Below are 24,450 nucleotides of genomic sequence, written 5' to 3' on the forward strand. Positions count from 1 at the left end.
GCAGACGGATCAATGGAAGCGCGGGCCAAGGGTACAGCCCCGATAAGGCATCCATACATTGCGGGTCGGGCCGTTCAATAAGCATTTTCTTTGAGTGGACTTTTATTCAGCCTTGCTATATCTATTTTAGGCAGGTAGAACGAAGTACCTAGCTATCAAAGGTAGGAATCAAGATGAAGTTATTGGTTCGCTTCTCCTACCCGATTACTATAGTGCCGTCCATTGCTTCTTCTGCCTCGTGTATCTATCACGCATCCATGGTCACTCCTTCATAGGTTACGGGTGCCTTTCTCCATAGCGTCTTGGATAGGACTCAAGTACAAATCGTCCAATGAAAAATAATCCTAAAATTCCGGGTTTATCTTTTGTCAGCGGTCGAAAACCTCTATCTTGCGGGTCCCATACAAGGTGCAGCGATATGACCTCATTCCGCATATCCCATGTGCAATCCCCCCCTTGAATACTATAGTGTCATTCTCTTATTACCGTATGTTGTTAGATGAATAATTCCAATTCCAACTTAAACACAGCCTGTTTTCTTGACTCATTCAGAGAATCAGACCTTTCTCGATTGCCAATGCAGTTGATCGCATGCCTCTTTTCAAAATAGCTTCGTTTTGACCCCTTTTTGTTCTTTCGTTTATGGAGTAAAAGCATACAGATTTCCTGTAGACATTCCATCGAGACGATACAACCCACGGACAGCAAAACCAGTAACCCAGGCTCCCGATCCCCTAAAGGTTAAACTTTCATAGTAGGACCTCAGTTTTACCTTTTACCGTCTAAACCAATTATATCTGACTTCTTTTTTGTGTAAAGAGATGGCTCAGACTGAAATCGGTTCCATCAAAGGAGAGGGCACAGAATTTACGGGCGATCTCGTTATCAATGGCGATCAAATTCAAGTCAAGGGTTCAGGATTCGATCCACCTACTGAGTTTTTTGATTCACCTGAAACCGACTTTCACCTATGACGATGTACCCGAGGGCCGTTATAGAATTGATATTGGAGCCAAACAATCATATATTGGCGAAAGAAATATTGACTTGACTGTTCACCAAGATGGAAAGAAAGTCAGAATTACTGGTCCTTCATCTGCTTCTGGACATCTTGTCAAGGATGGAGCTGTGTGGTTCAGTCCAAGATTCCGCTGATGATAATCACGCTTTCGCTCCAACCGCAGCATTTACCCGGTAGTTCATACTATTCAATAAATTAACTTGGATTTTGTGATGAATACTGGCCCAGGAAGGCTGTAAAGTGCCTAGAGACAGTCTTATGATAAAATTCTCTCTTTCAATTTCCATTCCCGACCAGATAATGCAAACTCATATCACCACATAAGTGAGGCCAGCATGAATGTCTGCTCCAAATATGAGATGTTCCGCCAAATACAGCCTCTCCCTGTGCTGCTCAATCTTCAAATGGTATATAACTATACATACTCTCATCACTCTCCTGGATAGCAAGTCCCCCCCTGCCGCCTAATCTCATCCATGACATCCATCATATAGACCGTTTCATCCCAGGGCATAATGTTACTCTCCTTCCGCCCCTCCAGCACATCCAGCGCCGTATTCTCCGCTTCATACACAAACCCACGCCCTAACTTGGGAAAATCATACCGTCTCCCTTGGCATGCTTCTCGCGGGAAGTAAGCACGGTCAGGATTCCCACTCTGCTTCTTCCAGACAGTAAACGACTCCGGCGCAGAGGGCGTTCTACCCTCTATCTCCACATACCCATCCGTCCCGTGGATGACTGCAAACACCTCCCCAGGCGCACCGAGCGCTTTTGTAGTGCAGGTAGAAATGCCCTGTTTTCCTGATGCATACTGCAGAATGGCACTCGTCGTAACTTCAATCCCTTCTTCATGAGCCTGTTGAGCCACGATCTGCGGTAGTTTAATCTCCTCCCCCAGCGCCAACCGCAACCACGTCAGCGAATAAACACCAATATCCAGCAGCGATCCCGCCCCCAGCGTCAGATCGCGATATCGCGATGTCACCGGCAACGAGGCAATATCGACCCCCGACGCAAAATCCGCAAACGCCCGGAATACATCCCCAATCACCTTTTCCTCATGCAGTAATCGCTTCAATTCGACGTAAAGCGGTCGGTGGCGAAGCCACATGGCCTCGGCCACATAGACGTTCTTCTCCCGGGCAGCGGTGAAAATCTCCCTCGCTTGCTTGGAATTAATGGTGAATGACTTTTCGCAAAGGACGTTCTTCCCGGCTTGGATAGCCTCCATGCAGTCGCGGTAATGGAATCCGTGGGGGGTGCCGATGTAGACGATGTCGACGTTGGTGTCGCGGTAGACTTGTTCGTAGGTATCGTAGACGGTGGGGGTGTGGTTGGGACAGTATGTCTTTGCAAAGTCATTGCCTTTTTGGATGTTGGATGTACCGATGGCTTGGATGATGTGGTTTACTTTTTTGCCGTCCCAGTCGAGAACAAGATCCTGGACGAACCACGAGGCGATCATGCCGGTGGCTTATGGGTTAGCGGATCACCGACTGGAGGGAGAAAGACTCACTAATGATGCCCCAGCGGACCGTAGGTAGATCGGACATGATGAAGAAATGCCTAAAGCTCTGACGATAGACTATAATTGATGGAAAGAAAACGAAGAAAAAGAACGGGCTATTTATGTAAATATTTACTGTTTGTATGGATCCCCGCACCACGGAAGTCAGATCCCGATGCGTTGACATTCACCTATTGCCGTATCCCAAAGCATATCTTGCATTCCGGCGGCTTTTGCCATTTTCGTCCAGCCATTCTTGTGGTAATTTCCTTTATTGCCCCAAAAGGTGATTGCTATTTGATGACTTTAAGCTTGTACCGAGTCGAAGATAATAAAGTAATCACAGATAGCCCAGCCCAATCTTCATTATCGCAGTCGCTGAATTCCTTAACATCGGGATACTTGGCGACAACGCTGGCCATGAGCTTTCTGGGGAGAATTGCGAGTGCCTAAATTCCGGGGTATGCGGGGTTACCCCAGATCCATCTATCTTACACATGTCCATGTTCATCATTCATGTAAACTCAGTATATTAAATACCTCGATTATATACCCCTGTACACATCATATCAACATAGTACCATATAAACACTCGGCATCTTCCCGTATAGCCTTTTCTCCGTTGGTCACTTTTCATAATTATAATACACCGAATGTTTGGGTCATGATGGAAATAGATGCTCTTCTGATAGTCTTAATCAATGCAATATATGTATATTTCTATCAAGGGCTACCTTTATTGCTTCAGGAGCTCCCTTTGGGATCATATGAAATATACTCCACGGTCTATTTCTAGACGCTCACTCAGCGATGAAAAACTCAAGGTTGAAGAGATTGAATTAATAAGAAAAATTCATCTAGTAAACACCGCTTAATGGCGAGACAGGCAGGCCGACAACCGCCGGACAGAATTCAAACTCCATGCAGTCTCCCAATGCCAGTACACAGCTTTCGGTGACCTCACTGTACTTCTGGTGCTCAGGACATTTGGGTCCCTCGATGGTAACGCACTTTTTCAGTGTCGTGCTGAACTTGCTGCCGGCATCACACTCGGGCTCTTTGATAGTCACGCAGATGCCCTTTTCCTTCTTGAATGTCTTGCCTTCTTCGAGCGGGATCCGTTCAACTAGGCCCATTGTGGAGAGAATCGCTACCTACACCCTTCCCGAGAACTGGCCCGAGGCAGCTGAAGGAAATGGCGAGGGTGAAACTCAGGACTTGGTAGTGCTTCACTATATCTAACCATAGACGCATTCTTTGATGCGTACTAGATGTGGCATGTATATTCCTCTATTTAAATTTATCAGCGTGTACTTCAATTCTATCATCACATGCCCAAGCGGCTACTTGGCTAGTCCAGAATTCGACATGCAGGTTGGAAAAAACCACTCCTTTCCACGTAGTATTAACGTGCATCCTCTATACAAACAGAAAGGACGGTCCTCACTCGGATAAATCCATTGTAGAATCCAACCACCTATTTCCTTGGCTTCGAGCCGACACCCTTGTTTGGTTAAGGCCTTAAGCTCTTCTTTTGCCTCGTGTATGATAGCATCGCTATTGGAGTCGAGATATTTGGTCTCAACCCCGGTTAGGGCGAAGTTGCGTCCAAGAAGTGTGGTGCATATTGTTTCCGAATATTTGTCCCAGAGAGAATGGTGGTATCGCTCTAGCTCCAAGCTCACGACCGTATCGGCGACGAATGGTGTCTGTGCCACTGGGAACTTAGAAGGCTTGTGGAATGCTTGTGGTTGTAAACGCCACATCGCGCTCTTTCTTCATACTGGCGTCCCGCGGATCAAGAAAGAATAGAATATAGAGGTCCTGTTTGTATGAAGAGCAGCACTTGAATCTGGCTGATATGGATGAAAGCTGTAAGGAAAGCACGCGTCCGGCCATTATCCACAAACAGCCCTGTCGAATCTTAATCGTATTTGCCATGAGGAAAAGATGAACGGCTGGATCGTTGCGAATGCTGACATGAGCATTTGATCCTTGGAACATCTCGCATCGTTCAATTGACTTGACAGAAAGCCTGACGCTTTCTCAAAAGGAGCCATCTGTTTTGAACACCACATTAGTTATCATTGACAAATTACGCGAGAGCTTTCTGTAGATGAGATGAAGAAAGTAGGATCTCACTGTTTTGGATTTTATCGACCTGTGGCCCAGAGAATAGATTTGACCAACGGCAGATTGTACTGTTAGTGAGCCTCTTTTCGAGGATTCGATTGCGAGTAACTCTGGAATGATAGAGGTTCCTGGAACATTTAGGAGGGTTCTAGGAAAGAGGAGAAATGAAGCGGATACCTTTCAATGCAAGGTTCCAAAATAGTGACTTGGGCAATGATGGGAGGTGGGCCAAATTGACCAGGAAGAACTTCCACTTGAGGGGTTGAATGAGATAAGGAGAGGATGGGGGAAGGGAAGGAGGAGAAATGAGTCTTAAGGGGGCGGAAGGTAGACAGCCCAGGCATTCACTCGCACTTCAGTACATTATATGTCGGCCCACCATACCAAACTTTTGTCGATATCTTTACATCACTGACATAACTGAAAACTGTGAGGGCAGATGGTGGCCTCAGTGGTCAATTTCTGGGGGTTGCTAATTCAATGTCTACTGCGAGCACTCCTAGTAAAGGGGTGAATGTACGGGGTGCGTGGGAGATCTGCTTTCTGAATACTTATGATTTGACATCTTTTAAAGCTAGCGTATTGTAGAATTCAAGCCATGATTTCTTTAGCAATGATATTGTCTCATACCAAACGTAGTATTCCATGTCATTGAACAACGCCTTGAAACACACCTCCTTCACATAACTCGTACGTTGTTGAGATAAGTGATGATAACAGGGACAATCTCATCCAAGTTGAAATGCGATGGCCGAAGAAGCTCATCACATGCAAGCACATCAGCCAACAATGCGAAGGCATCTGGGAAAAAATAATCAATACAGCCAAATTCCAAGGAGGGACTGGATAAGTCGCGGATTTCAGGAACTTCCCAGAGTCTGGACATCATAGGAAATAGAGCATTGTGGTTAGTTTCGCGATAAACATCAGCAACCATTTGCCCTGCTATATCTCCATCCAATCGATAGCCAATAAGTTCTTCCTCTAACAGATGGGCAGAAGGCCATTAACGCGTCTCATTTGACCTTCCTGCCATGCAATCGTCCTAGCTGCTCGTTCTTTGAGTCCAGGTGGACCAGTTCCATCTATCGCTACTTGACAGGCATCTGCAAGTGAGCTGCGGTCTTGCGCGGCGGCTTGCGTCCCGAGGTCTTCTAGGTATTGTTTCAAGACCACGATATCCGTGTCCGAGTCGTCAGCGGGGTTGGCAGCTTCTGGACCACCTGGTACAAAACGGCTCGCAGAAGCCGAAAGATCCCCATGTCTTTCCTGATCAGAAGGGACGTTCATTATGGCGTTGGCAGCATTGAGTGACAGACAGAACAAAGTGTGCGATGTGAAGTGGTGGACAAATTACTGTCTGGTGAAGCCCTATATTACCTGCTTTAGGACTAGTTCATGTCATGTGATTCAGTCAGAGTATGCCTTCTCTTCTGGTCACTTTTCCTCAAAGACTTTCTTCGCCTGCTATCCAGGGGTTGACTTTGATAATTCAGGAACAGCTATCTCGCTATAATTCGTCTGATTTGATATCTGTCATGGCTATTCTGACACTGACCAGAGGTGGTCACATCTGTCAGCCGAGCCGAGCACTGCCTATGTTTACGTCAACGCTACCGGTTGTACATGAGAACACTATCATCGTAACAGCTACACATCGGAATGTCTAGACTAGCCACCAGCAGCGCGACAAATGGTCTTTCCGACTTTTATGCGTTCAACTATCTGCCTAAGACCCGAAGAAGCTCTTGGAGAAAGGCCGACCTTCTTATCACGGCAACCCATACGAAACCCGCAAAGAAGTCCTCGGCAGAGGACTAGGACTTCCTGACAGCCATAACCTGACACCAGTCTTTGTGGTCAAGTCATCGCAAAACAATTCAATGTCCAGGGGGTTTGCGAGGATGCCTTGTGTCAGCCAACGTGCCAAAGAATGGGTGGAGTCGTTGCGAGCGTCTTTAGGTATCTCTTGTCGGTATCAAAATATCGAGAGAGTAGGTCTTCGGAACCCACAGTTGGTGAAATATGCCTTCAGAGTTTACTAAGGCCTACAAGTTAGATGATATTCCTCACAAAAGGCGATTTTCCATCGGCTGGAAGACTACTCTCTAGTAGAGACGACCTCGACATACCATCCACCTTTTCATCGCCAGAGGAGCAGAACAACCCTACTAGTAACCAATACCGGTACCTTGTCGTTGGTATCATCCCGGCCATTTTCATAGATGAAGATCTACCAGTGGAGAAATCCAGCAGCCACCAGATGCTTGGAATAAATGTACCCAGGCAAAGTCTCAATATTGCCTCTAATAGCCAAGAAGGCTGCGTTCTCAGGTCTAAAGCTCTATGCTTTAATGGACTTTACCCGTCTACTAGGCTCTACACTCAACGATAGTCTCTTCAGACGACGAACTCTGCCATGGATACCCCAGGCCAGAATTCATCGAGACCAAAATTTCCGCCTTGATCCGACCATTTTTGGGTCCAGCGACTTTAATCCCACTGGCTAAGAATTGTAAGTAGAAGGTTTGGGCCATCACGACACTTAAATTATTACATTCGCTCATTTCTTTATCTGTAGGGGCAACAGGCAAGCGTCAGAACAACGCTGATGGCGAAGATATAGTAATAGATGACAATCATGAGGAAGGGGAAATGAAGATAATCAATGTTGGGCATTGTCACAGACACGGGAGAGACGCTGTCTCTATCAGGATCTTGGTTAAGAGCCAAACCAACACGTCCAATCGATCTAAGCGGGCCAAAAGATTGGTAGGTTTGTTCTCCCGCGCGATGTGGCGGTACTCAGTCTGGGATAAACTTGATTAATGACTTTTATACTATATAAAGACCTTAATTTAGTCTGATTTATCCAGGACGTGCAGTCATTCTTTGGCACGTAAGCAGACACTGGCTTCTTTGCACACCCTCTGAATGTTGAATTGTTTCAGATTACCCATAAATTCCAATATATCCAAGATAAGCTGCTCTGTTTTCTCTTCAGATAGATTTGCTTCCATGATAGATGCAGTAAGATAGCTTAGAGGTCTCTCAAAGGACGATCCTTGTTCAGGCAAAGGGTCCAAATTAAAACCACCCCTATTAAGCGGACCGTAGATTCTTACCCTCCCGGGCATACCAATCCGGGAATTTCTGCTTTCTCAGTTCATACCATTTGTATCGATTCCACAGGATACAATTCTGATGGTTCGGAAGTGGCAGACCGAGTATACTGACAATATAGTCAGAAAGAAGGCCCATCTCCCACCGGAATCGTATTGTGGCAAAAAAAGTTGGTGCTTCATCCTCGAACTCGTCAAAGTCGTAATATCCTCTGAGACCTCCTCCAAAAGACACATCTCGGCCTTGGTTCCAGTCACCAGGGCAGGTCTGGTGGAAATGAAAATATTCCCAGCAAACACAGAACCACAAGTATGACTGATTATGCGGTATTTATGTTCATCAGTCCTTGCTTCAGGGTTGCTAATATACTCTGCTTCTCCTTCCGCCTTTATAGTGCAATTAAAATTAGGACAGACAGTCCAACCCCCAGAAAAACTGGCAGGAGTGACCAAGCAAACCGGAACACCTGCCTCAAGAGCATCCCTCAACCGTATAACGCTCAACCTTTATTAAGATTTCCACAATTCAGAAGGAGCTCTGTATTGGGTAATCCATGACAAAAAGCAAGCAGAAGCACTGATGCATTCTCCCGCTTCGCCCGTTCAGACGCTGTCTGGGCTTCGGAGAGGAAACGGTCAATCATCTCCGATGACTCAACCACAGCAACAGGTGTCAGTTCATGGTTGTCAAGAAGCGCTCTGCTGAGGACTTCTCTGCAGTGCTCGTATGGGTTGCTGTAATAGTAGGGTTCGTGCTTCTCTAGCAACGTTTCGGGGGCCTAGGCAGTATTCCATCTGTCAGTCAAACTCTATACGTTTTCAATATGGCATACTGCAGCTGTAAGCCAGGTCTGCTCCAGCCCAAGGCCTTTGAAAAGATAGTTGAACGCGTAGAAGTCAGAGAGAAACGATCCATCGCGATTCTGAGCGCCAGTCTCGATGCTTGGATGCGTAGCTGCGACGATGATGGTGTTGCCGTGGACTACTGGTGGAGTCGAGGTGAAGAAGACAGGTGCCATGAAAGTATATTAAACAGACGGAATGTCTTGATGCGTTGGAGAAAAGATGTGCTGCAGGCGAGTTTTCTTAACGTGCAGGGAAAGAGAGATGGAGGGGTCTACCTGGGGGAGAGCCTGAGGCCAAAAGGGTTGCTAGGCAGACATCTACTAAGCGAGCTACAAGAGTATCGTCATCACTGTTATGTATTCATATTCTGACTCAGCTACACGATTACTATAGGAATTCCATTGGCGTCCAATATGAACAATTATAACATGTTCCCATCACAGTCTCGATTCTATCATCCTCTGCAACAACGCTTCCATATCTCCCGTCCATCTGGGCTTCTATGGGGTGAGCACGCTTGGCTTCTCGTCAATTCGGCTGCTTTCTAGCAAGACCTTCACGTTTCTTTTCTGGCCTTGCTGAAAGCAGCGCGTAAACTTGCTTCTCCCAGTTACGATTCCACCAGATCTCAGTTGGATCACGATTGAAGCTTTTTTGCAAGCTCAGGCCATGGCTCCCACAGCCATATAGCACCAGAAGTGGTGATATGTTGTCTTCTGATAAGAAGAATGACTTCGCCTCATTCTTTCGATGGTCACTCAATGTGCCATCAATTCGGATGGCATCGACACCGTACTTGCACTTTTAGAATGGCATCGATAATGTCGAGAAATTTGAGGAAGCTGCTGAAAATAACAATCTTTTCTTTGGGTTGTCCCTGTCTGACATGCTGCCAGGTCTTGAAAAATGCCTCGATTCGAGATGATCGAAGTAGACTTGTCATTTCAGCCTCCCGAAGGCTTTCAGCCATCGCTTGTCCTTGCGGAAAGTCGACTTCCTAATCTCAATGACCCTTGTGATCGTGTCGTTCAGCTCTGCCTCGATCTCGTACCCTTGGTCGCTATCAAACTCCTGTGTAGCCCGGTCTGCGACAAGTATATTATGGGGGAATTGAGCTTTGCCTTGAATTTTGCGGGAGGTCGACCTCGGCCACAATGATCTGGGGTCTTTATCTCGCTATGTCCCTATTAAGAGGATATATTAGCTTATCGTCTCTCAAAATTAAACAGTTCAGTGTTTTACTTACATTTCTTCTCAGTCAAATGGGCTGGGTTGTTCAAAAGCCCAAGCGTCAATGTCAGCCAGCCACAGGCATGCCCAGGCTGGGCTGAAGGAAAAACCCCATTCGACATCGGTTGTCACGTAACGACTTGGACCATTCCGACTATGAGTTTAATCCTCTGGGCATCAGCGAATTCAAGGAAGGAAAAGAGAATTAAAAATGCGAATGAAGATGAAGTATGTTGGAAAGGAAAGGAAGATATTTCGGAAAAGAGAAGAGAGGCAATATATAGAACAGAATAGGGGCTTTGGGTGAATTCATGGCTGTATGGTTGGTACTTCACACAAGATTAATTCATACTGATACCCACTAGGCTACCCTTGTTATACTCTACGATATTGAATTTATAGGGTTCATTAGTATCTACACATATTTTGGATGAGATTCACTGTAAACATATAATATGTCTTGAAATTCAATTGATTCATTAATATACCCATTTGCTGCTCGGGAGTGATACCATTGAGGATAGGATCAGATTCATTGATTTTTCCTACAATGAACTGCCAATGGCTTGTCTGATCATGAATGCCTCGTAGCATCTGGATATGTAATTCCGATACCGGCAGCCCCACCGAACTATAACCAACTGTATATCAACCTCCACCCATCCATTCCCAACGAACATCCTACAAACAAAACATACACCCATCTTACCATATAAATATTCATCAATCTAAAATAAAAATGCCCGAATCAGCAACCTACACCCACGGCCACCATCCCTCCGTCCTACAAGCCCACTCCTGGCGCACAGCAACCAACTCAGCCGCCTACCTCCTCCCCCATCTGACATCCTCATCCAACTCTTCTCTCAAAATCCTCGATCTAGGCTGCGGCGCCGGCACCATCACCGTCGACCTCGCAGCGCACGCTCCACACGCACACATCACCGGTCTCGACATCAGCGAGGATGTACTCCGCCGCGCGCGAACTCTCGCTACACAACGCGGTATCTCCAATATCGAGTTCGCGACTGGTGATGCGAACTCCCTTCCCTACGAGGATGGCACTTTTGATATCGTCCACGCTCACCAGGTTCTGCAGCATGTTTCTGATCCGGTTGGCGTGTTACGGGAGATGAAGCGTGTGACGAAAGTCGGGGGCATTGTGGCTGCGCGAGACGCGGATTATGGTGTGTTCGTGTGGTATCCTGAGACGGAGGGGTTGGAGAGATGGAGGGAGCTGTTTTGTGGTGTTGCGAGGCGGAATGGAGGGGATTTGCATGCGGGGAGGAAGCTGCATGTATGGGCTAAGCAGGCTGGGTTTACGGATGTGAGCTGTTCGACGAGTTCATGGTGTTATAGCCAGCGCGAAGAAGTGAGGATGTGGAGTGAGACGTGGGCTGAGCGAACAGCGGGGGAAGGATCGTCGTTTGTTAAGTCGGCGGTGGAGGCGCAGTTGGCGACGAGGGAGGAGTTGGAGCGCATTGCTGCGGCGTGGAGAAGATGGGGAGAGGATAAGGATGCATGGATTTCAGTGCCGAGTGGTGAGATTATTTGTCAGAAGATCTAAACATTGCATTTGCTATACTAGATCTGTCTTGTTCTAGTGTACATCTTTCCAGATCGTTATAGATCATTGTCTAGCCCTCGTAGCCAGCTCCGTCACTTTGATATCTGGATTGGCCAGGACAAGAGACAAACAGTTGATGAAAACATGAGTAAAATCCTTTAACATTTCAGGGAGAACCCTCCGCTCCCGGTATGTGAGATAGCTAGTGATACCGTCATCGAACTCATCGACACAGAGTTCAAAGTCGCTCTGCGATTCTGTTAGTAAGAGGTTCTCATCAAGTACAAGGAGACCGAGAGCAAGATATGTACTTACCAGCGAGATGTCGAGTGTATCATGCTCTATTCAAGACAAGGCTTCCCTCTCGCATGGTGGGGGTTTGAATTGGGAATCTGGATGACGGCGATGGTTTAAAAGGGTATTCAGCAGCCCTGGGTTGAGCTCGCGAGCGGTGTCGACGGCGGCAAATGGATGCTCTAGAGCTTGAACGCAGTCTTTGTGGACGGCTTCCAGAATCTCCTGGAACGTTGCATTCTCTGTCGTATGCACTCGGGCCATGAGCAGCTCCAGATGGGGTCCGATTGTACCGGTTGCTTTGACTCCGGATGCATGGCGTACTGCAAACACATAGGGAAATGCCACGTCTTGAGTGCCCATCAGATTTGGAAGGTGACGGCAAAAACGGCCTTGAAGAGAGTAGATGAGGTAAACCCTTGCAACCGGCTGAACTGTTTGATCTTTTCCAGGGGCACAAGTACCACGTCGACGTTGAGAGATTCACCAGGGGAGTTGGCCCTTGCGCAATCCGGTAGGAATACGGGATCTGTGGCATCTTGCAGATAATCGACCCAGAAGCGCTTATCCGCAGCCTGTGAGCCCTGGAGTGCTGTTGCAATGTAGTCACGGTACAGGGGTGGCTCGCTCAGCGGTCGATCTCCACGATACAGGGTGCGCAGGTCTGCTTCAATGGTTGCCTTGGATTCTATATCCACAATCGCATGATGAGCTTCAAACATACCGCGGCTGTTTTCTCCGGGTCATTCAGGTATCCTCGACCGACAATGGGCCCACCAACCAAAAGTTCACCGACGGCACCGATGGGCAGCAATTTGGTATGATCATTTTTTATCTACAACCCAGCAAACACCGCCAGTGGCAAAGCCAGTATCCAAGGGATCTTGCTGACTGGCGACGTCGGGTTGAACGGTCGACAGCACACAACACTCCGCCAGTCCATATATTTCTACAAAAAGTTCCAATCACCACACCTTTATGGCCTTGCGTCTAGTGTTCTCATCATACTTTTGCACCATAGTATCTGTGATGCTCCTAGAAACTCCCCTCCGCTGGGAGAGGAGTGCATCGTTTGCCGGGGCTGGCGTTTCGGATGTGTCCACCCATATCTCGAAAAGATGAGCGACAAAAGCTACACAAAATTAGTTAATCTATGCGAGGCCACATGGCCAACCTTTCCCTTTACACCATTAGTAATGCTGAAGTGGTTTCTGCACAAACACCGCCAGAGCCGGGACGATTTCGTCCAGAACGCCCTCTTTGGAAAAACCGCGAAGCTGTGAGGAAGGCAATGCTCCGCCCACTTTGGGTCAACAGAACAAGGGTCTGTACGAGCTGGGCAATTTACATTGCCACGTCTGTCTCTGAGGGGCCTGAGGGGCTATATGTTTCTTTGGGGACAAGGGTGTTGGTGAGAAATGCAAAAACTGCCTGCATTGTGTCCTGTTGAGTAGGGGCCTGAGATCACGGGACGATAGAATAGGCCTGTACCCCATCGCCTGTGTACGTTGAGTTCCTTTCCTTGTCCCTTCCTGGACTGTCCCATTCCCTGGACAGCTAACATGATCGTAAAGTTGATCTACTACAACTATTACAAGTTCCGTGATTTCGTCTTCCGCAATCCAACACGGCCTGCAAACTTGACGTCCAAGCAACAATAGGAACGACACAGTCAGCCCAGGAAGACTGGGAGAGTCAGGACCTGAAAGCGCCAGGGCTCGAATATCTTCTAAGTGAGCGCAGGTATCAATGACTATATGCCTTGCAGGAGAAGAGCTATACTCTGGGAACGAATTTCCCGGAATTTCGACAGCAAGGTGACCCGTGACCCAGTGTTGTACTTAGGAGTACCCAGATGAAGGATGATAAGATGTGTACTCCACATCCAAGTGCTTTTTCTTTAAGGATAGATGGCAAATTCTTTGTAGATATCTGCTAGGCTAAAAGGCATCATACTACCTAGTAGTCGTTTTAAAGTAATGTGGCCGTTATTTCCACGAGAATACATATCGGACACAGCCCTTGGGGGCTGTGTATATATCCTCAGCCTCCCCCTCTTCTGTCCAACACAACCTCTATTCATCCACATCATCATTTTCATCAAAATGGACACCTTGCCATCGCCAGTTCTACTTTCAATTTGCAGCCTGGTGAGGGAACTTTTGCCAGACCTTGTCAGGAAATTATTCTAACCCAAATAGATATGGGAAACCTCTCCCAGAACTCTTCGACTCTTCTCTCTGGTCAACAGCAACTGCTACCACGCATCCGTGCCATTTCTCTATCGCAAACTGAAATTGGAAGTTTCCACCCACCAGAGACTCCAAGATGCAGTTTCTGAGCTCATCGTTCATCCTCTCCGCCAGCAATATCTCGCCTATGCGCGGCAATTGAATTTGCAAGGGAAACTGTTTCGTCAGGCTGAGAGCCCCGAGGACGAAGCAGAGCTCCTCCAACGGCAAGAGCTCTTTTCTGAGAGGGAGCCACAGAGCGATATTTGCAGTGAACTCGAAATGGAGCCCTCGTATGATCTGATGCTCAGGTCCGACCAGAATAAGCTGGAGGATGCAGAGAAGGAGACCAGCCCCTCGTGGTTGCCGCTTGCATCGCTGCTTGCAAGGTTGCAGTACTTGCTGGAGATGAACTATACCTGCGAAAACATGTTTCCCCCGTGTTTACTAGAGGCCCTCAGCCAGTATCATCCCTCATGTCGACTCAGCCTGGACATGTTCCGCTTCACTGGTTGTAAAGGCCAAGAGACAAATCCATACGAAATGAAGCTGATCCACTCGCCTTGTCTACATGCTGTCACTATGCGATTTCCCAACCATTCTTCGGAAAGCCAGATAGATTATGATGAGGAGGCTGTAATTGAAGCAATCAAGACCGCACCAAATCTCAAAGAGGTCCGATTGCATTGGTGTCTCTCACAAACAACCAATGCCGTACACCAAAATTTGGATTCTCCCCAGGCTGGCACGCGGGAAGTTTTCAATCCCGTCTCAATTCCGGAAGAGCATCGTCCTCGAAAGAGTCTGACAAGCCTCAGTCTCAAAGGAGCTTCGATAAGCATGGAGCGACTGGAGAAATGGAGCCAAGTTACAGATCTGTCCAAGCTCCAGTCACTAACCATGGACCGCGTCAGTAACCCATTTCTATCACTAGTCACTGAAACGGCAGCGTTCACGTCATTGGAGAAGTTGTCTATGACCTTTGGGTTCCCCCGCGACAACGAGCACATCCAACCTCTCGCCGAAACGTTCTTTGAGAGTCTTCCTCCATTGAAGACCCTGCGGCTACATAGATTCATCGGTGTGCCATTGTTGCAGAAGATCCTTGAGAGGCACGGTCCTTCCCTGCGAGAGCTCCTGTTCAAGCCTTTTGGAGGATCAATAGGCCCCCCTCAGATACAGGTGAAACCTATCGTCCTCACAGCTTCCGATATTGCGCATGTCGCTGAACTATGCCCTTTGGTCGAACAACTTGATCTGTCACTCCATCGCTTCCAGGGCAACTATCGTGAGACTGCCTGCTACGAAGCTTTAGGGAAATTCCAGTCCCTGAAAAAAGTATCTTTAGACCTTAATTACGTCATGCCATTCGCTCAGCCACGCACCATTGATGACCTGGACGAATCTATGGACGAGCTCGATAGACAGAGATATGGAGGACCATGCACAAGAATGGTGTATAACATCGATGCTTGCGACGCGATGACCAACGCCGCTGTAGACGAGAAGCTAGCCAGATCAATCTGGGATGTAATCACTTCATCTCAGTCCGGGAACAATCGTCTCCTGTCGCTCTGCATTATGCCTCGGAAGGCGATTGTTGCGGGCCATGTCAGCCTCCCAATTCCCAAGGTCAAGCACATAGCCAGATCCTTCAAGGTCACTTGGCACGGCTACGGCAATCACGTAGATGTTTTTGAAATCGGGAAAAAACGGAGGGAGAGAGAGGATAAGGAGCGAAGACAGTATGAGGCGGACATGATTCGGGAAAGGGGCTCTTTTTGGGATCTGCGCGATGAGATCTTTGAGAGACTATGGCCTCAAAGCGAGGGTCAGCATTGGCATGATAGTTGGAGTAGCTTCCCTCTAAAGCGCTCGTCTTAGATAGTACTGGTCATCGGCTTCCAGGGTTAAGCTGGTCCTGGATATATTTCAACAGCGATAAGTCACTTATAAAGATATCACAAAAATAAAGAGACAAGTAGATTTTCATTATTTATTTCATCTCGCTGATATGAGAAAGCATCTACGGTTATGTCGAGGGTGAAACGTAGCCATATCTCCATGGATTCCCCAACCCATCGCCCGTAAGTACTCAGTTGAGCCCAACACGTTCGAATGGATAGAACAGGAAGGAGAAAGGGTCAGAGAGCCCTCTATTTTTGATCTTGGAATTTTGCTGAATGAATATACCACTGATGCAGGTATAACCATGTCACTTACCACATAGTGGTCAAGCACAAAATTCCGTTTTGAAGATTATAAACTTAACTGTAATCTATTTGATGGAGGGGAAGTGACAAAAGTTTCCAATTAGATCGTTGACTAGATTGGGTATTTATATTGATGTTTTTTTCTTTTGGCTGTTTTGGTTACCTCATTCGAGCAGCCTTGAACTTGCTCACACGCTTGGGAGCTTCCTCAGTCTCTATAGGGACTATTTCGGGCTCCTCGTCGTTGACAAATCCACCGTTCTGCTGGATTTTCCGGTTTCTCAGGTGATAGAATTCGGTGGCAATTTCCTTTCTGTGTAGTTGCTCATCGAGCTCATCTGCCTCTGGTGCTATCGCATCACCCTCCGAGACTTCACGTTCAAGGAGAGTGTCGGCAACGATCTTATCTTTGGGCGGTTGGGGTGCGGATGGCTTTTCGACCACATCTGAAATGGGCTGAGAGAAGGGCTTGGGCTCTGCCGGTTTGGCAGGGAACAAGGGCAACGATGATGATGCATCCGGCTTGCGTATGGAAGAGCGAAGCTCAGTAGGTCGAGTGTTGCTGTTGGATGGAGGAAGCGGTGGAGCAGTATCTTCACTTGCACCATTCGCCGTCGCTTTCCGAGCGCTCTTGAAGCGGGAGGCCTTCTTGGGAGGGCCGGTCGGAACAGTTTTCTCGGCAGGCTCTGTGCGTTCGACAACCGAGTCTGACAATACTTGGACATTCGATTGCCGCGGAGGTGTCTTCTCCGCAACCGCTGGTTTAGAGGCAGGGGCGATATCGAGGTCATCAGCGAACGCAACCTTTTTCTTTGGCTTTTTCGGTTGAGCGGACTCATCGGGTTGGTGATCGACCTTTACCACTGCCGGTTTGTCAAGGTCTTGTTGCATTTCAGCCGGCAGCGAGCCAGTGTCTTTGCCCATATTCCACATCCCCCTAGCATTCAGCTTTGCCTCCAATTCACGCATCTGCTGGTGGTATTCTTCATCCAAGACTCGGCCCTTGGTTCGTCCATGCTCATCTTCCTCCTCGTCTTCATCACTGTCATAATCGCCATATCCATCATCATAAGAGACATCGCTTGCGTCATCATCCAGTTCAAGCTCCGCGACAACGGCACCGACTTCATCCAGATCAAGCCCATACTGCAGCATCTCACGGCGCAGATTGGCATCTTCGGGGGATTCATCGACATCCGTAACAGGGCGCTCTTTCTGGTCGTCGGAGGGTGGGTTCGTAGGCGCAATATCCTCCACAAACTCAGTCTCGGAATCTTCGTCAGCCTCTAGGGAGGTGTTCGTTGGTTCTTGTTTGGTAGAAGCATTGTCCACTTCTTCTTTCTTCTCTTTCTTTTGTTCAGGCTGCGAAGTACTTTCCGAAACAGCAGCTTTTGAACCCGTCTCAGGCACCTCTGGGATATCCTTCACTCCGGCTTTCTTCAAAACTTCCAAGAGTTGCGGCGCTTGGTCTCCAGGGGTTGACGTCGAGCTCGAAATCACTTTTCCATCTTCATCAATCTCTTCCATGATCTCTGTCATTGGGAAATCGGCTCCGGTGTCTGTAGAACGCTGCTCGAAAGAATCCAGGGCATACAGCTGGTCCTCTGCGGCCCGTAGTCTTTTCTCCATCGTCGTAACGTTTTGCTTCACATAGTCGACCCTCCTCGAAAGAAGGTCAACGACCTGCTGCCTGGACCGTGACATGCCCTGCTTCTCACCCAGTATCACTTTCATCTCATCCTCATTCACCAAAGTCCCGCCAAAATCACGGCCAACTCGGAGGAAGTCATCTGTTGTCGCGTCATCATCGAGATCGCCGATTTCCTCCTTCAGGCCATCATATTCGGCCTCCCATGTCCTCCAGTGGTAGAGGGATTCTTGGAGTTTAAGAATGTTACTCTCAAGTTCGAGACGCTGGCGTTCAAGATCGTCCAAATTATTTCCGGGGACGCCCATCGTGAGAGTGAGTTGGGGAGAGGTCTTTAAAAAGGATGTAGTGAGCTTCAAGGCTCTAAGAAGTTGTGTTTTAAAAAAAAAAAATCGAGTGAGGTCAAAGAGAAAGAAAACGAGGGGCGCTTCTTTTGAGGCGAAGAAAAAAGATGTTCCGCAGTGCGGAAGACGGAGCGGAGCATCTGATTGGTCCGTGACTTGGCCGCTCATATCGCCTTTAACGTTCGTCATCATCGCAGTCACTTGGCCAACTTTCTCTCGTTCTGCTCAGGAGCAGCTGCCAGACGGAATCATGTCTGTCTCCCGCAATGGAATGTCTAACCGCGGGGATGAAGATGGTGGGTGTTTCCTTTATTGAAAAAACATGTCTGGCCGGTCAGCTAATCCAACTGTCGACAGAGGTCTGCCCCGTCTGCAAATCCTCGAGATATCTGAATCCAGATATGCGGTTCCTCATCAACCCGGAATGCTATCATAAAATGTGCGAGTCATGTGTGGACCGAATATTCTCGTCTGGTCCTGCGAACTGTCCGGTGGCAGGGTGCCATAAGACATTGCGAAAGAACCGATTCCGAAAGCAGACTTTTGAAGATATAAACGTGGAAAGGGAGGTTGATATAAGACGCCGGGTGATGCAAGTGTATGATGGTCTTCTTTTCCTTTATAAAATATGCAGCACCATGTCTAATTGCCTTCCAGTCTCAACCGCCGCGAAGAAGAATTTGCCTCCAAACGAGCCTACGATGACTTCCTCGAACAACGCGAAGAGATCATTGCCAACCTTGTCCACGGCACTGATGTTGCCAAAACCGAATCCGACCTTCAGAAATACGCAGCAGACAATATGCGCTCCATCCGCAGCAACCAAGCCCTGGAAGCACAGGAGGCAACTACATTCCAGGAGCAACAGACCCTGGAACAAGAACAAGCGCGTCTCCGCCGGCAGGCTGCAAGAGAAGAATACGAAACTCAGCGACGTGAGCTGCTCACAAGCCGAGAAGATGTGCTTACCCGTCTAGCCAGCGGTCGACCAGCCGACGCAGCTGCCATTGCGCGCGAGGGCCACAAAGTTCTGCTCAAGAAGTCTTCTGCTCGTCGTAGCGAAGAGGAGCGCATCAGGCAAAAACAGGCAGCCCTCAGGAGCTCGGAAGCCCGGAAGCCCAGCCAAGGTGTTGCTGTCGACTCTGGCGGCTCTGGCGACTCTGGTTTGATCAAGGGTCTCAAGAAAATCGAGACCCCAGAGCCCGAAAAGCCGTACGACCCCTTTGCAGGATATGTGCCCAACAAGCGGGACTATTTTACCTTACAGGACTCCTACCCATCCAGTTACCTCAATCCCCTCAAACAAGACCCTCGTGTACAGGCGGGTGGTTACGATCTTCGGGAGTACTACTCGCGGACTCTGCTCGAGGCCTTTGCTGGATTGGGCTGCTTCGTTGATGAAGAGATTTCTAAATGAGACGCAGCGGGTGGACTGGGCGCGTCGAAACCTGTGGCTGCAGGCTCCAGCTCGGAGACAAAAGACACGGAGTAAAAACGGCCGCCGTTAACCACGGCAGGCGTCAAGGCCTTTATAAACTGTTTTTGGCCTCTGTTCTGGCCAGGTGCTTCTTGCATGTTGGGAGAGAATATACCGTTGAAACAATGCGAAGGCATAGATGGCGCATTGAATCATAAGCATAGCGAAGGCGTTCTGGTTTCTGGATATGGGGTTTCATGTACCATACACCATGTCATACTCTTAAATTCAACCTGCATTTTTCATCTTTTACCAGTATGCATCCTAGGATATGTTATTATTAGCCTAGTGTATTGGATATATTCAACCTCAAGCTTCAGTACTCATTGTCCATCATATTGAAATGAAATGAAAGTAAATATCATTAATCACCAGGAACTATTGTTCAACCATGGAAACAAAAGGCTGAGATGCTGGTGACAAGAGTATGTTTTCATCCCCTCAATTCCGCCCCGACCCACGATGATGTCGGATGCCCCGCCATCGTCTCTGTTTGTCCCCGCATTGTCAGCCATCCTCCTTCAACGAACAATTCAGCCATCAAATCATCTTGATCTTTCCTCGTATCGTCCTATCCATCAACACTAACTCACAATGGACCGGTCAAACAAGCCCTCTGCCATCGGGGTGAGCGCATCGCTGCCCCAGCCCACCATCTCTCTCCGCGATAACACCGTCGAGGCCACCTTGCCTACCGGTGAATCCGTCACCGTTCATCTCTACGGAGCGACCGTCAGTTCGTGGAAGCTTGCAAATGGCCAGGAGCAATTGTTCTTGAGTGAGAAGGCTCATCTGGACGGTTCCAAGCCTATCCGCGGTGGTATTCCTGTTGTGTTTCCGGTACGTCCGGGCTTATTAGAAAGGCCCTCGTTGCAGCCACACTTGAAAACCATCGTTGCATCATTTAGCTAACACAGATAATTGTGTTGCATAGGCATTCGGCCCTCCTCCCAAAGACCACGCTACTTCCTCACTTCCTCAACACGGCTTCGCACGGAACTCGAACTGGGAATTCCTGGGCAAGTCATCGTCAGAGTCATTGGGCAAGGACCGCAAGGATGGAGACGACGCCGTGAAGCTGGACTTTGGTCTTTCGCACGGCATGCTCAGTGATGAGTTCCGCAAGGCGTGGCCATACGAGTTCGGGCTTGTGTACAGCGTCACCTTGACCAAGGACGGTCTTGGAACTTCGCTGCAGGTGCAGAACAAGGGCAGCCAGAACTTTGACTTCCAGGTTCTAATGCACACATACCTTAAAATTGATGTATTTTGGCTTTGTCACTTCAATCTTTCACAGAATCAAACTAATTATAATCACAGGACATCACGAAAATCCGCGTCAAGAACCTCGAGTCCAAGACGTATGTCGACAAGGTTCGCAACGCCAGTACCTTCACCGAAGAGTCCTCCGCATTACCCATCACCCAAGAGACGGACCGCGTCTACCAAGCTCTAGACCCGAAGGTCCCCATCGTCGTTGCCTCGTCCGACGACGATCAGGCGATCTTCTCCATCACTCGCGAAGCATTGAACGACGTCGTGGTCTGGAACCCGTGGATCGAAAAGGCAAAGGGTATGGCAGACTTTGGGCCCGACGAGGCGTACCAGAAGATGATCTGTGTCGAGGCTGGTTCTGTTTCTGGCTGGCAGACTCTGGAGGCGGGCGACTCTTGGGAAGGTGGACAGACGATTCGCCCAAAGCTGTAGAGCGATGTATTTGAAGTACGCTGTAGTTTTTCTTTTCTTTTAGTACTTTTATGATGTCTACATGACGAATAGAATGTGATTTGACTAGTTGGCTTTGACGGAAAATAGAAATCTTGTCCTCCGAAGTTGATGGGTTGCAGTGAAAAATCCGCCTGTTTTATTCTTTGGCTTATGTAGCATAGATTCGTGCAGGTGTTTAACAATTGCCTCTATGGTGTAGTTGGTTATCACGTGGGTCTCATATTCCTATGACATTTCTGTTCAACAGATTTGACATCCCGAGGTCTCCAGTTCGATCCTGGATGGGGGCAATTTCTTTTTTCCTTTTTTTTTCTCCCGCTATGTTTCATTATTAATTTCTTGTCTGTATTTTCAGAGCTACTAGATGTCTCTGTTTCTTTTCTTTTCATGAATGAGGCGTCTGTCATAGCTTTAGGGCTCGGTATGGACAATCAATTTAATTAATAATACATAGGGTTGAGAGAGAGGCATTATCCGTGATCTGGATATGAAGATATTTATTGATATGCTCTTCCATGTCTGGCTGCTGGTTGAACCTAGGAATATCTGAGGCAGTAAACGTCTTATGCGTCTTCGCAAAAGAAACCCAAGAATCCGGCCTCCTTTCCCTGCAAATGCTACAGTTGAGTAGCCATTTGCATAGCTTCGATGACAGTTCCCAGGGATTATGTCTGGTATTGGTGTTGATATTCCAAGAACGCAAGAGTAGTCAGATGACATTACTATAGTCATAGTTAGCATTAAAGAGATGTAGCATTTAAAGTCATCATTTGCCTGGTTTGGTGTCTCATTTAGAAAAATCATGATCAATGCCTATAGACAAGGGCATCTTTTAGCAAACCCCTAATACCTTCGTTGCTGTTACACAATACTTCCCATATGTAGTTATTCCTGCAGATATTCAACTCTATATACCATAACAATATGTATTTAGCCTAATTAGGACTTATGTTCTTCTATAATAGATTATCTTCTCTTTTTCTACTGGCTTTTAATGTTACAGGTTACCATACCCTTGACCATTGCATCCTCCCTATAAGGAAGTATATGTGAGAACCCTAATATTTACAGTATATATTCTGTTTAGCTATAAGATATCTATACTTCAGTTGCTGTTACACAACAATCCCCCCTTTTTCTATGCCCTCAAATATTTAGTATCACTATGCCTTCAGCCTAATTGGGACTGCTACCCTTCTAGGTCTGTTGTGGCAGCTTCTCTTCTTCTTTCAGGTTTAGACATCTTCCCTTTCCCCCTCTCCAACATTCCTCCCAAACCCAGTATTGAAGCAAGGAATCCTTTTCTTGTGATACCATGTACCAGTGAATTGCTTTTGTAAATGCTTTTAGATAGTATAGTACTACTTACAGTCCGAAATAAAAGTAACCCATACATTACTTCCTGCAGTACAGGTAAACAATAGACAAAAGACACATACCGCGTAGAAAGACATGGTATAATATGGCTACAAGAAAGAATTTGGACGTGGTATGGTTTGAAATCTGACTGGTTCGATAAAGAGTTTGACCTGCATATAGGCATGTCCTTGTGATTCACAACTTTAGTAATGGCACTTAGGACTATGATCATCTGCGTCAGGGTTGAAAATCATCTTTAACCAGGACACTAAAAGCTACTTAAGCAAAAGGGCTCCTCTCTAGGTACATTTTCCATTTACACAAGAGTTCCAACAATCTGACACAGGCGCATTTCCTCTTATTACCCAATTTAATACATCTTACACCGTGCTTTATACTATACTCTAGGCCACAATGTTGACTGGAAAGAAATGCCTTACAATGTCTGACATGTGGCAAGAAGTCACTGCCTATTTCCAAAATGGTCCTTCATCTTCTAATCCTCTCCGGTTTCGCACCCACCTGTGTCTTTTGCAACCGCCGGCCTCCCGAAATGGCAACCTTGATTATGGATTTGAGGTTGATGAAGAGGCCATGACTATTTTCTCTTGCATGGGTGGCACATCTCGGCCCCCATGTACCTGCAAAGATCTCGATGAACTCGTTGAGGATATGGAAAACTTCATGTCATCCTGTGCAACACCCCATCCGGATGACTATACAATCCATACAGAGAAGAGTGATACTTCCATTGAAGAAGTCGCCCTGTACACAATGCGAGATACACTTCAGTGGTGGGTAACGTGGCAGGGGTCCATCGGGTCGCACTTTTGGAAACATTTATATGTCGCTATAATCACCATTTGTGACGATGTCGCTATTCCTCCTCAGGACTTGGCCAATGGCACTTTTCGATTCCTAGGTTACACTCTGGAAGACATATTAGATGGTCTTCACTCCGAGGGTGTTCATCCAGATGACATCAGAGAGCTAAAGATGCTCACATGGCGCCAATTCATCTGTCAATACTTGGAGAAAGTACATCCTCGAATCCGAGCCCGACTTCTCTCTCAAACCACCATGATGACCCAATTTCGCGTCATGACTGGCAATCCACAGGGCGCTGCGCTCACCATCCTGGCGTCCCGAGCAACAGGCCCATTTTCGGCTGCGTACGATGCGGTTGAACTTGCCGGCATTGGCGTTTGTTTGTCCCTTGACATAGGAAAGGAGGCTCGGGGGGTTCTTCAAGGGGAGGAGACTGAGACGGTTGCGGGCAAAAATCGGGATCTGCTCAAGAGCGAGCTACGTTGGATATACGCTCGATCCATAGAGCTCCTTGATGTTCAGCCTTTGGCTTCTTTGGTCCGTCGATTTGCGACGTCTGGTTTCTCCTATGTTCTCGTGATGGACCGCTACCTCGAATGGACGAGAAACACCCGGATTCCCATGACGCCGGGTTTGCGCCATATGATCGACTCTTATCGAGGTCTCCAAAGCAATCACATTCCGATTTCTGTGGATGAACCTGCCCAAGGTTGGCATCCAATGAATGAATGCATTACGACTAAGGGAGACCCGGTTTGAATGTTTGCGCTATGTAATGTGGGGCTTGGTATTGATATTGATGCGGGTAGATTGAGGTGATTGGATTGATGAAAGGACTGAAGTAGAAAGCAATGGAGTTAGTATAGCTATTGATCGTTTGGTAGTAATAGGAAGATAAT

General features: G+C 47.6%; 14 protein-coding genes and 1 non-coding gene across 15 annotated transcripts; 8 read left to right on the plus strand and 7 right to left on the minus strand.

The window, feature by feature from the left end:
• Nucleotides 1-1,238: 1,238 nt before the first annotated feature.
• ASPWEDRAFT_34398 (Gfo/Idh/MocA family protein) lies at nucleotides 1,239-2,497 on the minus strand. Its single transcript, XM_040833991.1, has one exon. It carries the CDS (start codon nucleotides 2,487-2,489, stop codon nucleotides 1,452-1,454), a length of 1,038 nt encoding a protein of 345 aa, XP_040694612.1. The 5' UTR covers nucleotides 2,490-2,497; the 3' UTR covers nucleotides 1,239-1,451.
• An 891-nt stretch (nucleotides 2,498-3,388) lies between these two features.
• ASPWEDRAFT_166983 (uncharacterized protein) lies at nucleotides 3,389-4,297 on the minus strand (the record flags this gene model as incomplete). Its single annotated transcript, XM_040830092.1, has 2 exons — nucleotides 3,389-3,657; nucleotides 3,961-4,297. The coding sequence occupies 2 exons, from the start codon at nucleotides 4,295-4,297 to the stop codon at nucleotides 3,389-3,391; spliced, it is 606 nt and encodes a 201-aa protein (XP_040694613.1).
• A 1,046-nt stretch (nucleotides 4,298-5,343) lies between these two features.
• On the minus strand, nucleotides 5,344-5,960 carry ASPWEDRAFT_731584 (uncharacterized protein; the record flags this gene model as incomplete). Its single annotated transcript, XM_040839289.1, has 2 exons — nucleotides 5,654-5,960; nucleotides 5,344-5,465 (listed from the first exon to the last, which is right to left on the minus strand). Exons 1-2 carry the CDS (start codon nucleotides 5,952-5,954, stop codon nucleotides 5,344-5,346), a joined length of 423 nt encoding a protein of 140 aa, XP_040694614.1. The 5' UTR covers nucleotides 5,955-5,960.
• A 763-nt stretch (nucleotides 5,961-6,723) lies between these two features.
• On the plus strand, nucleotides 6,724-7,912 carry ASPWEDRAFT_64268 (uncharacterized protein; the record flags this gene model as incomplete). Its single annotated transcript, XM_040838729.1, has 5 exons — nucleotides 6,724-6,942; nucleotides 7,041-7,179; nucleotides 7,246-7,436; nucleotides 7,527-7,563; nucleotides 7,669-7,912. The coding sequence occupies 5 exons, from the start codon at nucleotides 6,724-6,726 to the stop codon at nucleotides 7,701-7,703; spliced, it is 621 nt and encodes a 206-aa protein (XP_040694615.1). The 3' UTR covers nucleotides 7,704-7,912.
• Nucleotides 7,913-8,508: 596 nt separating this feature from the next.
• Nucleotides 8,509-8,903, minus strand: ASPWEDRAFT_34400 (uncharacterized protein). The gene has a single exon (XM_040833992.1). The coding sequence runs from the start codon at nucleotides 8,803-8,805 to the stop codon at nucleotides 8,596-8,598; it is 210 nt and encodes a 69-aa protein (XP_040694616.1). The 5' UTR covers nucleotides 8,806-8,903; the 3' UTR covers nucleotides 8,509-8,595.
• A 1,648-nt stretch (nucleotides 8,904-10,551) lies between these two features.
• On the plus strand, nucleotides 10,552-11,901 carry ASPWEDRAFT_34401 (class I SAM-dependent methyltransferase). Its single transcript, XM_040833993.1, has 2 exons — nucleotides 10,552-11,678; nucleotides 11,745-11,901. The coding sequence occupies exon 1, from the start codon at nucleotides 10,602-10,604 to the stop codon at nucleotides 11,427-11,429; it is 828 nt and encodes a 275-aa protein (XP_040694617.1). The 5' UTR covers nucleotides 10,552-10,601; the 3' UTR covers nucleotides 11,430-11,678; nucleotides 11,745-11,901.
• Nucleotides 11,493-11,987, minus strand: ASPWEDRAFT_166987 (uncharacterized protein; the record flags this gene model as incomplete). Its single annotated transcript, XM_040830093.1, has 3 exons — nucleotides 11,493-11,678; nucleotides 11,745-11,770; nucleotides 11,831-11,987. The coding sequence occupies 3 exons, from the start codon at nucleotides 11,985-11,987 to the stop codon at nucleotides 11,493-11,495; spliced, it is 369 nt and encodes a 122-aa protein (XP_040694618.1).
• A 98-nt stretch (nucleotides 11,988-12,085) lies between these two features.
• Nucleotides 12,086-12,445, minus strand: ASPWEDRAFT_166988 (uncharacterized protein; the record flags this gene model as incomplete). Its single annotated transcript, XM_040830094.1, has 1 exon — nucleotides 12,086-12,445. One exon carries the CDS (start codon nucleotides 12,443-12,445, stop codon nucleotides 12,086-12,088), a length of 360 nt encoding a protein of 119 aa, XP_040694619.1.
• A 326-nt stretch (nucleotides 12,446-12,771) lies between these two features.
• Nucleotides 12,772-13,404, plus strand: ASPWEDRAFT_238027 (uncharacterized protein). Its single transcript, XM_040832530.1, has 2 exons — nucleotides 12,772-13,226; nucleotides 13,298-13,404. The coding sequence occupies exon 1, from the start codon at nucleotides 12,877-12,879 to the stop codon at nucleotides 13,171-13,173; it is 297 nt and encodes a 98-aa protein (XP_040694620.1). The 5' UTR covers nucleotides 12,772-12,876; the 3' UTR covers nucleotides 13,174-13,226; nucleotides 13,298-13,404.
• A 402-nt stretch (nucleotides 13,405-13,806) lies between these two features.
• On the plus strand, nucleotides 13,807-15,993 carry ASPWEDRAFT_34402 (uncharacterized protein). Its single transcript, XM_040833994.1, has 2 exons — nucleotides 13,807-13,873; nucleotides 13,925-15,993. The coding sequence occupies exons 1-2, from the start codon at nucleotides 13,829-13,831 to the stop codon at nucleotides 15,836-15,838; spliced, it is 1,959 nt and encodes a 652-aa protein (XP_040694621.1). The 5' UTR covers nucleotides 13,807-13,828; the 3' UTR covers nucleotides 15,839-15,993.
• Nucleotides 15,994-16,326: 333 nt separating this feature from the next.
• ASPWEDRAFT_47629 (prefoldin-like protein) lies at nucleotides 16,327-18,123 on the minus strand (the record flags this gene model as incomplete). The annotated part of the gene is made up of 1 exon (XM_040836990.1): nucleotides 16,327-18,123. One exon carries the CDS (start codon nucleotides 18,121-18,123, stop codon nucleotides 16,327-16,329), a length of 1,797 nt encoding a protein of 598 aa, XP_040694622.1.
• Nucleotides 18,124-18,409: 286 nt separating this feature from the next.
• ASPWEDRAFT_47630 (TFIIH/NER complex subunit TFB3) lies at nucleotides 18,410-19,576 on the plus strand (the record flags this gene model as incomplete). Its single annotated transcript, XM_040836991.1, has 3 exons — nucleotides 18,410-18,455; nucleotides 18,517-18,757; nucleotides 18,817-19,576. The coding sequence occupies 3 exons, from the start codon at nucleotides 18,410-18,412 to the stop codon at nucleotides 19,574-19,576; spliced, it is 1,047 nt and encodes a 348-aa protein (XP_040694623.1).
• Nucleotides 19,577-20,230: 654 nt separating this feature from the next.
• ASPWEDRAFT_102907 (D-hexose-6-phosphate mutarotase) lies at nucleotides 20,231-21,343 on the plus strand (the record flags this gene model as incomplete). Its single annotated transcript, XM_040827520.1, has 3 exons — nucleotides 20,231-20,476; nucleotides 20,571-20,900; nucleotides 20,957-21,343. The coding sequence occupies 3 exons, from the start codon at nucleotides 20,231-20,233 to the stop codon at nucleotides 21,341-21,343; spliced, it is 963 nt and encodes a 320-aa protein (XP_040694624.1).
• A 205-nt stretch (nucleotides 21,344-21,548) lies between these two features.
• ASPWEDRAFT_t9 lies at nucleotides 21,549-21,654 on the plus strand. The gene has a single exon. It is a non-coding gene; the product is annotated as a tRNA-Met (tRNA).
• Nucleotides 21,655-23,044: 1,390 nt separating this feature from the next.
• Nucleotides 23,045-24,420, plus strand: ASPWEDRAFT_238086 (uncharacterized protein). The gene has a single exon (XM_040832531.1). The coding sequence runs from the start codon at nucleotides 23,138-23,140 to the stop codon at nucleotides 24,308-24,310; it is 1,173 nt and encodes a 390-aa protein (XP_040694625.1). The 5' UTR covers nucleotides 23,045-23,137; the 3' UTR covers nucleotides 24,311-24,420.
• Nucleotides 24,421-24,450: the final 30 nt, after the last annotated feature.

The sequence above is a fragment of the Aspergillus wentii genome (genome assembly GCF_001890725.1).
Source record: "Aspergillus wentii DTO 134E9 unplaced genomic scaffold ASPWEscaffold_1, whole genome shotgun sequence".
In the NCBI taxonomy this organism is placed as follows: Eukaryota; Fungi; Ascomycota; class Eurotiomycetes; order Eurotiales; family Aspergillaceae; genus Aspergillus; species Aspergillus wentii.

Excerpts from the sequence above, each read along its gene's own strand:
- ASPWEDRAFT_34398 (XM_040833991.1), bottom strand. The coding sequence starts at position 2,489 with ATGATCGCCTCGTGGTTCGTCCAGGATCTTGTTCTCGACTGGGACGGC.
- ASPWEDRAFT_34400 (XM_040833992.1), bottom strand. The coding sequence starts at position 8,805 with ATGGCACCTGTCTTCTTCACCTCGACTCCACCAGTAGTCCACGGCAAC.
- ASPWEDRAFT_34401 (XM_040833993.1), top strand. The coding sequence starts at position 10,602 with ATGCCCGAATCAGCAACCTACACCCACGGCCACCATCCCTCCGTCCTA.
- ASPWEDRAFT_238027 (XM_040832530.1), top strand. The coding sequence starts at position 12,877 with ATGCGAGGCCACATGGCCAACCTTTCCCTTTACACCATTAGTAATGCT.
- ASPWEDRAFT_34402 (XM_040833994.1), top strand. The coding sequence starts at position 13,829 with ATGGACACCTTGCCATCGCCAGTTCTACTTTCAATTTGCAGCCTG. Across the intron at positions 13,874-13,924 it reads TACTTTCAATTTGCAGCCTG|ATATGGGAAACCTCTCCCAG; the intron begins GTGAGGGAACTT and ends TAACCCAAATAG.
- ASPWEDRAFT_238086 (XM_040832531.1), top strand. The coding sequence starts at position 23,138 with ATGTTGACTGGAAAGAAATGCCTTACAATGTCTGACATGTGGCAAGAA.